Here is a 12,525-nt window from a genome sequence, read left to right on the forward strand (position 1 = left end):
CTTTGTTATGTCATTTTGACAGGACTCTCATGGGCTGTTGTGACTGTTAATCCTGTGACCTTCTTCTGGGAATACACTTATCCTCTTTTTTTCTTGAGAGTTAGATGAGAAGGTCAATTCCACTCACATGTCTGTACATTGAATATGAAGCTAAAGCCAGTAGATAGTTAGCTTAGCTTAGCATAAAGACTGGAAGCAGGGAAAAACAGCCAGCCTGGCTCGGTCCAAAGGTATTAAATCTGTAACTGTAACTGATACCACTGTACCCAGCTAAGAAACAGACCAGCACATAATCCCTCTATAAAGCTACAACTTGTTTCTACACTTTGTTTTTCACATGGATTAAACAAATGAGATATAACATGTTAATTAGTGATCTTTACCTTTGTACAGAGCAAGGCTAGCTGTTTTCACCTGTTCTCCAGTCTTTGGTCCAGTCTAAGCTAAAATAGGCACGCCTCTTGGTTCTAACTTTGTATTTAGTATAATGATAGACAAGAGAGTGGTATCAATCCTCTCATAAAACCCTTTGCAAGAAAGCGAATAAGCGTATTCCCCAAAATGTCGAGAACTTTTAAAATCTCTCACCTAACCAGTCCATGTATGTTAGTAAAACAGACAAACCTATTTACGGTAGATGTGACTTATTTTTAGATCTAAGTGGGAAAATTAGTCCTGCTTTTAAGCCTTGTCTGACAAACTAGAAAGCTATTTCTGTCGAAATGTGTGTGTGTTAGTGTCTGCAACTGTGTGTGTTCTGTCATTGGTCACTAGAAACATGCACATACTGTAGGACCATTTTTGGTGGTCCCTTGCTCCCTTTCCATCGTCATCCTTGCCCTTCAGTGAGGTTTAGCTCAGACAGAGGGAAGTCTGTTGGAGATTTAAACAAAACACGAAGGACTAGAAAAGATAGGGCGTCCCAGAGCTGATAGCTGACCTTCACATGAGGCTGCACAGGGATCCATGCCAGAGTTCAGTGTCTTCCCTGACTGAGATATCTGCTTTGTGTTTGAGTAACTCACCAAGGAGTGGCAATGTATCGCCACTTCCTAATCAGGGCTGAGATGAATTACCTTTTTGTTTGAGAAGGATGTCATTTCTTAATTTACAGTTTACATTATTTTATTCATTCAGGTCCATCAAGCAGTCTATACCTGATGTTAACTGTGAATTCACAATGTACAAATCAAAGTGTGAAAGCCTAAGCAGCAGCATATACAAACTGAATACTAAGGAGGTGTGAGGAGACCCAACATGATGTGTGGACATCAACACATCTTTCACCCTGAAGGATGTCTAACAATTCTGGTTTTGTTGAGTGATGTCAGAGCGGCTCTCAGCTTGAGTCAGAATGAGGTTAGGATTCCTAACATTCCCCAGCCATAGAGCAACATTTGTTCTGTATTAACAAGAGTGTAGACATGACAGATAAGAATTAGCAAAGTAGGGTGCAGAGAAGCAGAGAGGTACCTTATGTGGTGCAATAGTGCCCTCTAACTGCTATTTTGTAAATTGCATTGGGAATCTGAACTGAACCCAAAGGATGTCTATAAAGAGGATGTGGATGAGGACCTACCCAGTAGGCCTTGTTCACTGCAGATGTTTCCACATATCTTAGCCGGAAAATATCAGAGGTGCAATAAATCACATTAACAACAGTGAAATTTCGGTCTGCCAAGTGCAGGGCTCTGGTGTTTTGCATGTTGGTTTACTGAGAAACTTGCAGCCATGGATGATTATTTATTTAGTAAGACTAGCAATACTACACTATAAAAATCCATTACAAGTATCAGTTCTGCATTCAAAAGTACAGAAATACTGTCAGCAAAATATACTTAAAGTATCAAAAGTAAAAGTACTCCTTATGCAGAATGACTGATATATTATTATATTGTTGGACCAATACTATTGATGCATTGTATAAATGTAGTGGAAAAAAGCACAAAATTTTCTTCTGAACTGTGGTGGAGTAGAAGTATAAAGTAGCATTAAATGTATCAAGTACCTCAAAATTAAACTTTTCAGCAACTGAGTAAATATACTTATTTTCTTTCCACCAATTGGAATTGAATGGTATCATCAATAATGTAATTGATTACACCTGTGGTTTTCTTGTTTGCCATGAAAAGGATGGAAAAAGTCAATTCTACCTTTGCTTATAGACCTTTTGAAATTCACAGTATAGGTAAAGCACATGTTTAAATAATACAATTAATAATGGCTGAATTCCATTTATCTGCTCTAGTTTCAGGGTCCTGCTATTGTGAATGGTTGTCTGTGACACTTGAATAGAACAGAGCCATTGTTAATGTTATTAGTAACACATGTGCTTTTCCTGCTATGTCAAATCAAAATGTCTGCGGTGAAAGTAAAAGACCTGCATTCCAACTTTACTCAAATAAAATAAGTATTAGGTTCAACAATAGCAAAGTAGTCATCATGCAGAATGGTTGCTATAAGTGATACATTATTATATTATTTGATCAGTGTATTAACATTTAAGCAGCATTTCCATGTTGTAGCTGGTTGTGGCTAATTTTAACTGCTTTATATTCTGTTGGTTTACTGTGTTTTATATATAGAATATTAATCTGAAAAACAACTATTAACTAGTTGTTAAGTAAATGTAGGTGAAGAAACAAATACAATATTTCTCTCTGAAATGTAGTGGGGTACAAATATTATGTACCATAAAATACTAAAATACAAGTACATCAGTATTGTACTTCATTACAGTAGGCTATTGAGAGTGAGAGTAAATGTACTGTTAATAATTACATCTGTGATTTTCCTGCAGTGTAACATCAAAAGGCAGTGAAATGGCCTCTTCCAACTCTGCCAATTCTTTTAAGGCCTAATTGGGTTAATTCTGCATTATCTGTCCATATTGTGAGAACAATGTAGGCCTATGTAAACTAAACTAAGGCAAACTATAAAATCAACACATTTGAACTTCCTTTTTTTTTTTTTTTTAGTAAAGTAACTCATTTTTTGCACTGCTCTAAATCTTTAGCAAAACAAAGATAATGGACTTCTTGATGCTTATATGAAATGTTGGGGCTAAACTGGTAAATGAGGCTTATGTTAGTAATACAAATCTTTTTATAACTTGTCTAAAAAAGGAATGAAACTGCACATTTTCTCGTGAAAAGGTCACAGTAAAAGTGGAAATGGCGTGGATGTATGGTATGCCAAATTTTTATTCCCAGGCTGCGGTTTTTTGCTTAGGAAGGTTCCTCACTGAGTGAAACGACCCGGAAGTATGTAGCAGCCATGATAAGGGCTGGTCGAATTCTCTGGGTGCATCTCAAGTTTTTTAAATTGCATCCACGTTATAATCACTTGCATCTTTTCCTTGCGTCTTAGTCCCTGAAACCAAGCGAGGAGAGAAGAAACGAGAAAATTTTAGAGACATGAGACGTCCTCTCCTCTGAAGCGTCATGTGAAGCGACGTCCGTTTCTGATGACAGCGACAGCTGATCACAGCTGGATCAGTTGTCAGTCGGCTTTAACAGCTGTAGAAACTTCTGATGGAGTTTGTGTCTGCACACGTGTGCACTGTGCTGACACTAATAAAGGTGCACAGTTATCACCGCTAGAGCAGCTGTTTCCTCTCTGCAGCCTGTTACCTGTTTAACAAACACCTAAATAAAAACCTGCATTCTGCATTTATAATTTTAGTAATCCTTCCACTGTAGCTCAACCGGGAAACACTGTCAATGAACAGTAATTCATATTAGATCCTAACTGGTCCTGCCGGCGTGTCTGTCTTTTTTTTTTCTTTCCCTGTACAGTATTTCCCTGCTGGGCTGCAGTAGAAGGATCATAACAAAAAGAGGGAATTTATCACTAAAACCACTGTAAGGTTGAAAGATTTGTACTTGAGTTTATTAAATACTTGCAGGGGTCACTCTCATTAAGAGAGACTCTGTGCGCATTTACGCACGAGGCACAGCAGCATAACTTTATTATTTAACTCTCCAGACAAGCCGTTTCTTCACACGAAAAACGGCAACAAAACAATGCGTAGTATATTTGTTTATCTTGTTGTCAAACGAGTTGAACACAGCTTTGGACGGAGGAGAAACGGACCCACAGACTGTATCAAGCATAACAACTTTAAAGCGCAAACAAGTCAACATTTCAATGTGTTTGGGTTTGTATGTGGTGGTTCTTAAACAATTTTTTGAACAGGCTCATAACAGATTATAACTGGCATATATATTATTGGCATATATTGGCGTCATAACACAGAAGTCTGTTTATCAAGGGAAAGAGATATGAGACGTTTTTAGTCAGATGATGTTTTTAATTCATCATGTTTGAAACTTACGAATGATGATATGTACAGCAGTAACATGTTCTGACTATCTTGCACACATTTAACATTTATTTTCATACAATAATTGGGATTCATGAGGGTGAGCCTGAGCAATAATTCTCAATGTGATAATTTCGTTTCAGTTTTGTGACTGGTAGCCTATAGCGTATTCCTTTTTTTTTCCAATTCAATTCTGACCTTGGTAATGAAGTGATATTTTTCACCATATTGTGCACGTTTAAATAGCCTGCATGAAACAGAACGACCGGGGCGAAGTATGTCAGATGTACTTTTGTAGTCCATCTTCAGAACATGTAGTTTCACCACGGCAGACCGACGTCAATAACATCCGCCGTCGCATAATTACGTAGCCCAGTGTAAGTGCAGTCGGATTCTTTTAGCACAATGGTTGTCTTTTCCTAAGTCCGCATGACTTCTCTTTCATAACATTCCTTAACCTTGTGACGGTTTTCCATCAAGTTCCAGGGAAAGTGGTGAGGAAAACACGATAAGGGAGACTTTTCGATCGTAGCCCCAGGATGGCGAAGTCATGACCCTGCCTCTGATTGGCTAGTGCTCGGTGCCTTCATTGGTTGGGTTGGCTAGGTTTAGGCATGAGGAGTGACATTGGTTAGGGTTAGGGTAAGAATATCAGAGTAAGCCAATCAGAGGCAGAGAATGGCGGGTTATGACATCGCCATCCTGGGAAAAAAATATATCGCGTACGGTAGATGTCGCCCTAACCCAAAGTGTCGTCGTGTAAAACTACACTTCCCATCATTCAGTTGAAACTGTCAACTGCCATTGAATTAATTTTTATAACATTGTCTTCAGATGCATTTTCTATATTATCAATTTATATCACACCCAATGAATTTTAAGTAAAATAATAATAATAATAATAATAATGAGTTAATGAACATAAAATAATTCCCGCCCCCTAGACAAGCCGTGTCCATATGACGAAACGGAAGTCGCTTCATCTTCCTTTCCACCATTAGGTGAGTACGTGGTGGGAACGCGTTTTCCCCGGCTCTTCAATAAGCAGGCAGATTTAAAGTTATTTTTCAAAAAACGGAGCCACGGTTTACTAAATAACGCCTTTTTATTTGTTAATTTGCAGATTGCAACCATGGGCCGCCGACCAGCCCGCTGGTAAGTTGTGTGTAACACGATTTCAGATCAGGACCCGAGTGAGTTAGTCGGAGGAAAATGGCAGCGGCTTCGATCTCTCACCATGTGGGCTGTCCGTGCTAGCACGCAGGCCGTTTGACAGACTGCTGTATCATAATAGTACTTAAATACACCCTGCTTTGTGTTAACTTGTGGTGTTAACTGCAGTGTGTTTATCGAGTGTCACTAGATAATTTTACCAATACGAAGCGCTAGTTTGATGGAAGGGACTTGAGCTAACGAAAGCTAACACAAAGCTAGCGCTAGCACACCACCCAACTTTTAACATCTGCGAGACTTTATACATATATACTCCGCCCGCTGGATATGGTTTTCAGTAAGATTTTCTACTGCAGCCTGCAAATGTGGTTGACTGCTATAAAGCCGGCCATTAGTTATCTTCATTAACATCAAACAGTGGCGACTCTTTTATTCTGTGTATCTCTGAAATCCCGTTCACATCGCTGCCTGTCCCTTAAACCTAAACATCTTTTACTCCATTCATGTTGTCTTTTAAATAAGAAATACGACTGCTATGGGATTATCAGACTAAGCTGTCTGCACACATTGTTGATAAAGGGATAGACCGGCAATATTCTATACATACATATTCACATATTGGCAACAAATCCCATTTAAAAGCCATAATTAAACAGGAGTTCATCCCACTATTGGATATATGAACCCTGATGTCTTAGTCTGTGACATAGAGCTGCATTGTCATCCAAAAACTACTAAAAACACATCAGAGGGCCAAAAAGTTGTATTGGGTGACATATTGCTTCATTACCATGAATACACTATTTTATTTAGTCTCCATGCCACACACATGCACACACACACACACACACTGCCCTGCTGCCAGAATCATTAGATCATAATCATATTCATTAGAGCACCACATGTGTAGTAGAAACAAATGGGACTGAATGCTACAAACAGGTGTAGAGTCAGACTAACATATTATTGGTTCTGGTGTTTCAATAGGGTTTGTTGACAGTAAGAAATGTATATGTCAGTATTACAGCAACAGTAGAAGTGTCTGAATGACTTGTGTGAGGAGATGGTTATATTTAATAATTTTGTCTCCTACAGCTACCGGTACTGCAAGAACAAGCCGTACCCCAAGTCCCGCTTCTGTAGGGGTGTGCCTGGTAAGCTGATTCCACTCTTTATTCAACATTGGTGTTGTTCTGAAATACAGTTATGTAGTGATCAGTGCAACATCGTGTCACTTTGAAATTTCAAAAATAAGTGAATACCTAATTGTCTTGTCGGTGTTTGAATTGAGAGATTTATATAGTGCTGTTTTGTCCTCAATAGACTCTTATGTCACCTTGTCTGAAAGTGATAATCCTGCAGCTTATTAAACCCACCAGTTCTCCTCCTGTGCAGTTCTGGTGTGCAGAGGCTGCAGACAGTGAGGATTGGTTGTGTATGTCCTCAGATGGGAGGTGCTGAGTGCTTTAATGGGCCATTGAGACAAATTGGTGTCTATTCACTGATTTGAAAATTGAAATGACTGCCCCTCCCCACCTTGTGTGGTGTTGGTCATGCTAGTGTGATTGTCTCTGACTCAACTAGCTGTTTTGGTGGACATTTAAAAGCATTAATCAGTCTGTCATTACATAATGTCAGAACTAATCTTTCGTGGTTGTGTGATGAGATTGCATTTAGTTGAAGTAAAATCCATCAGTGGTTAACATAAGACTTCCTGTTCTCTGCTCCCATTTACGTTGTATATAGATCCCAAGATCAGGATCTTCGACTTGGGCAGGAAGAAGGCCAAGGTAGATGAGTTCCCCCTGTGTGGCCACATGGTGTCTGATGAGTACGAGCAGCTGTCCTCAGAAGGTGAGTTAAAGGGACTGTGACTGAACACACACACACACACACACACACACACACACACAGCGGGGGATGCAAGGAAATGATACGAGGATAGAGGAATGAAATTCACTAAATCGATCACCCGACGTCATTTTGAGGAGACGGCAGTTACTCATGACACGCATCATGTAGAAATAATAATAAACAATTTAAAATGATAACGCTTGACATCTGATAACTGCTGCTCCAATACTGATGATGGATCTATTGCAGCATCACAACATGTGACAGAACAACACAAATATAGTTGCAAGAGAGCAATAAATGCAGCAAATAAAATCTACAGCCCAACTAGTTTGTGAAAGATCACAGATATAGTAAGTCTGTTCTCACACTCAGACTGGAATAGACTCTTCTCATAGCAGATATTTTATATTTTTTAGTATTGTGCATGCTCACACTCAGACATGGTTTACTGGGACAATTAATGGAATGGAGTCATCTTTAGTGTTACTACTTACAACCTGTGTTTTACCTGCTTTCACATATAAAAATGTCTGCCATGAAAAGGCTCCACAGTAACATTGACACTATGGCTGTAGGCTTCAGGACTGAGGCTGCGTTTTTCTTGAATGAGTCAGTTTTATGAATAAATATTTAGCGCCACAGTTGGTGCTGTCATTCATTACATGTGACCTGACACCTGCGATTGAATTTTTTTTTCCTGCACTGTCTGAAATTGGTCACAACACACAAAAAACTATATACACACAATAAGACTCAACTCTGCAGCCTATTAAGCCGACTGGTCTCGCTGCAGTGCGGTTCTGGTGTGCAAAGGCTGCAGACAGCAACTCTTTGGTTGTGTATGTCCTCAGCTGGGAGGTGCTGAGTGCTTTAAGGGACCACTGAGACAAAATGCTTATCAGGGGCTCCTTACAGGCTTTTATTCTGTTAAGTTCATTCAGCTGTACATATATATTTCTCTGCACTGTCTGAAATTCTGATTCATCCCTTCCCCTCCACCCCTTTCGTATAGCTCTGGAGGCTGCCCGTATCTGTGCTAACAAGTACATGGTGAAGACCTGCGGTAAAGATGGTTTCCACATCCGCATGCGTCTGCATCCCTTCCACGTCATCCGCATCAACAAAATGTTATCCTGTGCTGGAGCTGATAGGTCAGTACCTGTTGTCTGATTACTCTTTTGACACTTTGACAAACTAAATTTAAATTGTCAAAGTGATTGTACTGAGCGATTTTTATAGATAGTAGAGATAGTTAACACCATCTTCTGCATTAATCATATAGTAACCTTTGGCTCTGGTCTTCTGGTTCTTAGGCTCCAGACTGGAATGCGTGGTGCTTTTGGTAAACCCCAAGGCACCGTGGCCCGTGTGCACATCGGTCAGGTGATCATGTCTGTGCGTACCAAGGCCCAGAACAAGGAGCATGTGGTGGAGGCTCTGCGCAGAGCCAAGTTCAAGTTCCCTGGTCGCCAGAAGGTAAAGGAGCATTTCACCTGTCTCCACACACAAAGCTCAAGTTATGTTTTTATATTAGTAGTTTTGTACAATTAGAATCTGCAGCTTATTAAGCCGACTGGTCTCGCTGCGGTGCGGTTCTGGTGTGCAAGGGCTGCAGACAGCGACTCTTTGGTTGTGTATGTTCTCAGCTGGGAGGTGCTGAGTGCTTTAAGGGACCACTGAGACAAAGTGCTTATCAGGGGCTCCTTACAGGCTTTTATTTTAAGTTCATTCAGCCGTTTACAGATGTGGTTTTTATAACGCTGTGTCATATCTGGGCTATAATCATGCTTGTTGGAAGCTTAAATTGTCTTCTGTCATTGTTCCATCACCTTCAGATCCACATCTCCAAGAAGTACGGCTTCACCAAGTTCAACGCCTGCGACTTTGATGACATGATGGCTGAGAAACGTTTGATTCCAGACGGCTGCGGAGTGAAGTACATCCCCAGCAGAGGCCCTCTGGCCCGCTGGAAGGCCCTTCACGCTGTCTAGAGCAGCTGCAGGCTTTCAGTCATCACAATGGACAACCAATAAAATTGGGTTTGATTACAAAAATGCATGTGGTGATGGCTATTTATTTGATTCTTTCCCTATGCTAGGCAACTGCATCTAAACTTAGTAATACAGCTGATGTTCAGATTTAAAGTAGTAGGAAGTTCTGTTAACAGAAGTCTTGAAGCTGAACAGTTTGTCTTTTTTTTTTTATTGTTCTAGTTCACTTTTGGGTTTCATCCCAAATCATTACATAAAAGTACACATTAAACCTGATTGTGTAACATGTTAATCAAACACAGATGGAAAATTTTAAACCTTAAATGACTAGACGTGTATAATTACCTCAGTATTTGTCAAGTGTGAAGTTTATTCTCTGAAAAGGGAAAGAAAATAGCTTTGAATTGGATTAAATGATGGAAAGTCTGTAATCAAATGTGTATGTTTGAGCAACAAACCACAGATGAGATTAGTCTAATTTACTTAAACCGTATCACATTAAAAAAATAAAACACAACCTTAAATCAGGTCACATCATAGAAGTCAAAAGCAATGAATACTTCTGTATTTGCATGTAATGGATACAGAAATAGATGTAGGTAGGTAGTGGATATAGTTAACTCCACATTCATTTACAATGGGTTATTAAGATTTTTAAAAATAAACAAATGAGTTAAAACAAGTGCTCACCAACGCACTTAAAGTGAATACAAACAGAAACACAAAAGTGCCAAATATTGTCATGCTGCTGGTGCAGCCAGTCCAGAAGTCTTCACATGTTGAATAGAGATGGCCTGTGTGGAATCAGGGTATAACAGGTGATTTTCAGTTAAACATCTCATTCTTAAAGGTACTTAAACTTCAGCTGTGTGTTAAACTGCACCTGATTGCGCTGTGAAACCAAGCACAGGTTCAGCTGACCTGCAGCTACACCAGGTGTATGAAGTTACCATCTGACCTGCTTAATGCAACAGAACATCATAGTGTAACATGTCAAAATGTCTTCTGTGAAAAAGGGATTGTCAGTAGTTAAAAAAGCTGCATTTGAATTTCTTACACTTTGCTGTTTCACTAGGCTTTATATTGTAATAATAACTTTATTCATATAGCACTTTTCAAAACAGCACATTATAAAACAAAAAAGAAAATGAACTAAAATGCCATAAAATGTAAAAAGACAACGGAAAAGCAATTTTAAACAAGTGGATTTTTAACTGATTTAAAAAATGAGACAGAGTTGGTGGCCCGATGTCTTTGGACAGGTCATTTCAAAGCAAAGCTAAAGCTTTATCTTTATGTATCAACCTGGACCTTGGAACAACAAGCAACAGCGCATCCAATGATCTGAGGAGTGGGAAAGTCCATAGAGCCATTAGCGCCTGAGCAATGGAGCAAACGCATCCCCATTATTCAATTAGGGGGAGCAGAGTTATGGTTTTGCTACCCCACTTTTTGTCTTTTTAAAAATAAACGTATCATCACACAGTCTCTGCAATGAGGTGATTATATTTAAGTATCAATAATCATTTTACTATTTTCAGCAACTGACAAAAACAAGCAATAAAAAATCTCACATTTTTGGACCACCCTTTGAGTTGGTTCAGTCCAACCCGTCGCTGATTGATGTGAGTAGCCAGACCCAGAGCCGTACGTCACCGGAAGTTCAAAACGCTTGATCGTCACGTGTTTCACGTAGACCTCAGATAGTTTCCGGAGGTTCTTGGTGGGCAATTTGAAAGCATACAGACAGAGAGACACACCAACATGTGTATGTAGTTACATCAATATGTTTGTTTAAAAATTAAAATTGTTTAGGATTTGAGGATTAGTGTGAACCTGTGTGACCTGCCTTGTTGACATATTTTAGGCTAATCTTACCTTGGTTAAGAGCATGTTGTTCTTGTTTATGACACACATATATAGTCTTGGATGGGAAATTGCCGTGGGAGATGAGGTGTGGTCTCTGTTCCCCAATTTAAGTTATGGAACTTCATTAACTGTGATCATCAGCATTCCCACCATCTTTGTGCATCGCCCGGTGGTCAAAAAGAGGAGGGCCCCTACACCACGATGCACCCCTGGACCTGTAAATAAAGAGCCTATAGCTGCTGATCACAGCCATATTGTTAAAGGTGATACAGGTATGATAAGTATGAACTCTTAATAATTATAGTAATATTTCATATTTTGAAGTGATATAATATTATTTTGAATATTTAAAAATGAAGTGTCATGTCTTTAACTTACATCAGTTTCAAAAGATTGAGGAAAGGAGGAATGAGACTGAGAGAAGGGAAAGTGAGAGAGAAGAAAGAGAGAGACATGGCTGGTGAGGAGAGACGGGGAGCGATGACACCACCCAGTGGGCCAGCAGCCACACAATCACATCTACTAAAAAAATTAGAGAAAAGAAAAAAAAAATCAAAAAGCAAAGGTGGCACTAAGAAAAATAAGGAAGGAAAGTTAGTTAAGTAGTAAGTTAAAATGATCTGCTTTTGAAGTTATGATTATTCATTCCTGTATAACATTACAACTACATAGTTCTCTATTGAGAATAGCTCCCACTAGAACCTGTGTGTAAAATAAACAGGTGGGATTGGAATTAGATAGTTGTTGAGAGTCCATATTATTTGTGCTTTGTTGCAGTTGTTAGACTTTTAAGATGCCTCATGAGTACTGAGAATAGCAACCCTCAGGTTTAACATTGTTTAACCAGGTTTAACTATCCAAATCATATTGTGATGTGTTGTAAGACTATTTCATTTATATAAGTTGTTTGTCCCTGTTTAACCTTGAAGATGGCCTAGTAGCCTTCAATCCTACTACCATTTTAGGCTACATAATGTTTTTATAAAAAATAATTCAAATATAAAATAGCCATTCTTCTGATAATCATTTCCTGTCCTGATCCACCCAATTATATACTGTTCCTAATGCATTCTTGGTTTTCATAGCACTCTCAATCTAACTAATCTAGATTAGTGCAGGTGGCTGTTTCTTGACTTAATCCAAGAGTTTAGATGGTGTAGAAATACAGGAAATTTGTTTTAAATTACAATTTTTTTTATGGGGGAGGACCCCCAGATCCCCCCAACAATTATATCTTTCCAAGTTTGCTCTCCCATTTTAAATCATAACCAGGCGCCCATGCACAGGACAATAATAGATCTGGTAGATAGC

The 12,525-nt window shown here is 39.1% G+C and overlaps 1 protein-coding gene and 3 non-coding genes across 4 annotated transcripts; all 4 read left to right on the forward strand.

Moving 5' to 3' along the window:
- The first annotated feature begins 5,331 nt into the window (after positions 1-5,331).
- On the forward strand, positions 5,332-9,408 carry rpl10 (ribosomal protein L10). Its single transcript, XM_067591295.1, has 6 exons — positions 5,332-5,479; positions 6,593-6,651; positions 7,244-7,351; positions 8,367-8,505; positions 8,668-8,830; positions 9,190-9,408. Exons 1-6 carry the CDS (start codon positions 5,457-5,459, stop codon positions 9,343-9,345), a joined length of 648 nt encoding a protein of 215 aa, XP_067447396.1. The 5' UTR covers positions 5,332-5,456; the 3' UTR covers positions 9,346-9,408.
- On the forward strand, positions 6,854-6,985 carry LOC137185421 (small nucleolar RNA SNORA70). The gene has a single exon (XR_010928868.1). It is a non-coding gene; the product is annotated as a small nucleolar RNA SNORA70 (small nucleolar RNA).
- LOC137185419 (small nucleolar RNA SNORA70) lies at positions 8,114-8,246 on the forward strand. The gene has a single exon (XR_010928866.1). It is a non-coding gene; the product is annotated as a small nucleolar RNA SNORA70 (small nucleolar RNA).
- On the forward strand, positions 8,909-9,041 carry LOC137185420 (small nucleolar RNA SNORA70). Its single transcript, XR_010928867.1, has one exon. It is a non-coding gene; the product is annotated as a small nucleolar RNA SNORA70 (small nucleolar RNA).
- Positions 9,409-12,525: the final 3,117 nt, after the last annotated feature.

Source organism: Thunnus thynnus, chromosome 6 (assembly GCF_963924715.1).
Source record: "Thunnus thynnus chromosome 6, fThuThy2.1, whole genome shotgun sequence".
In the NCBI taxonomy this organism is placed as follows: Eukaryota; Metazoa; Chordata; class Actinopteri; order Scombriformes; family Scombridae; genus Thunnus; species Thunnus thynnus.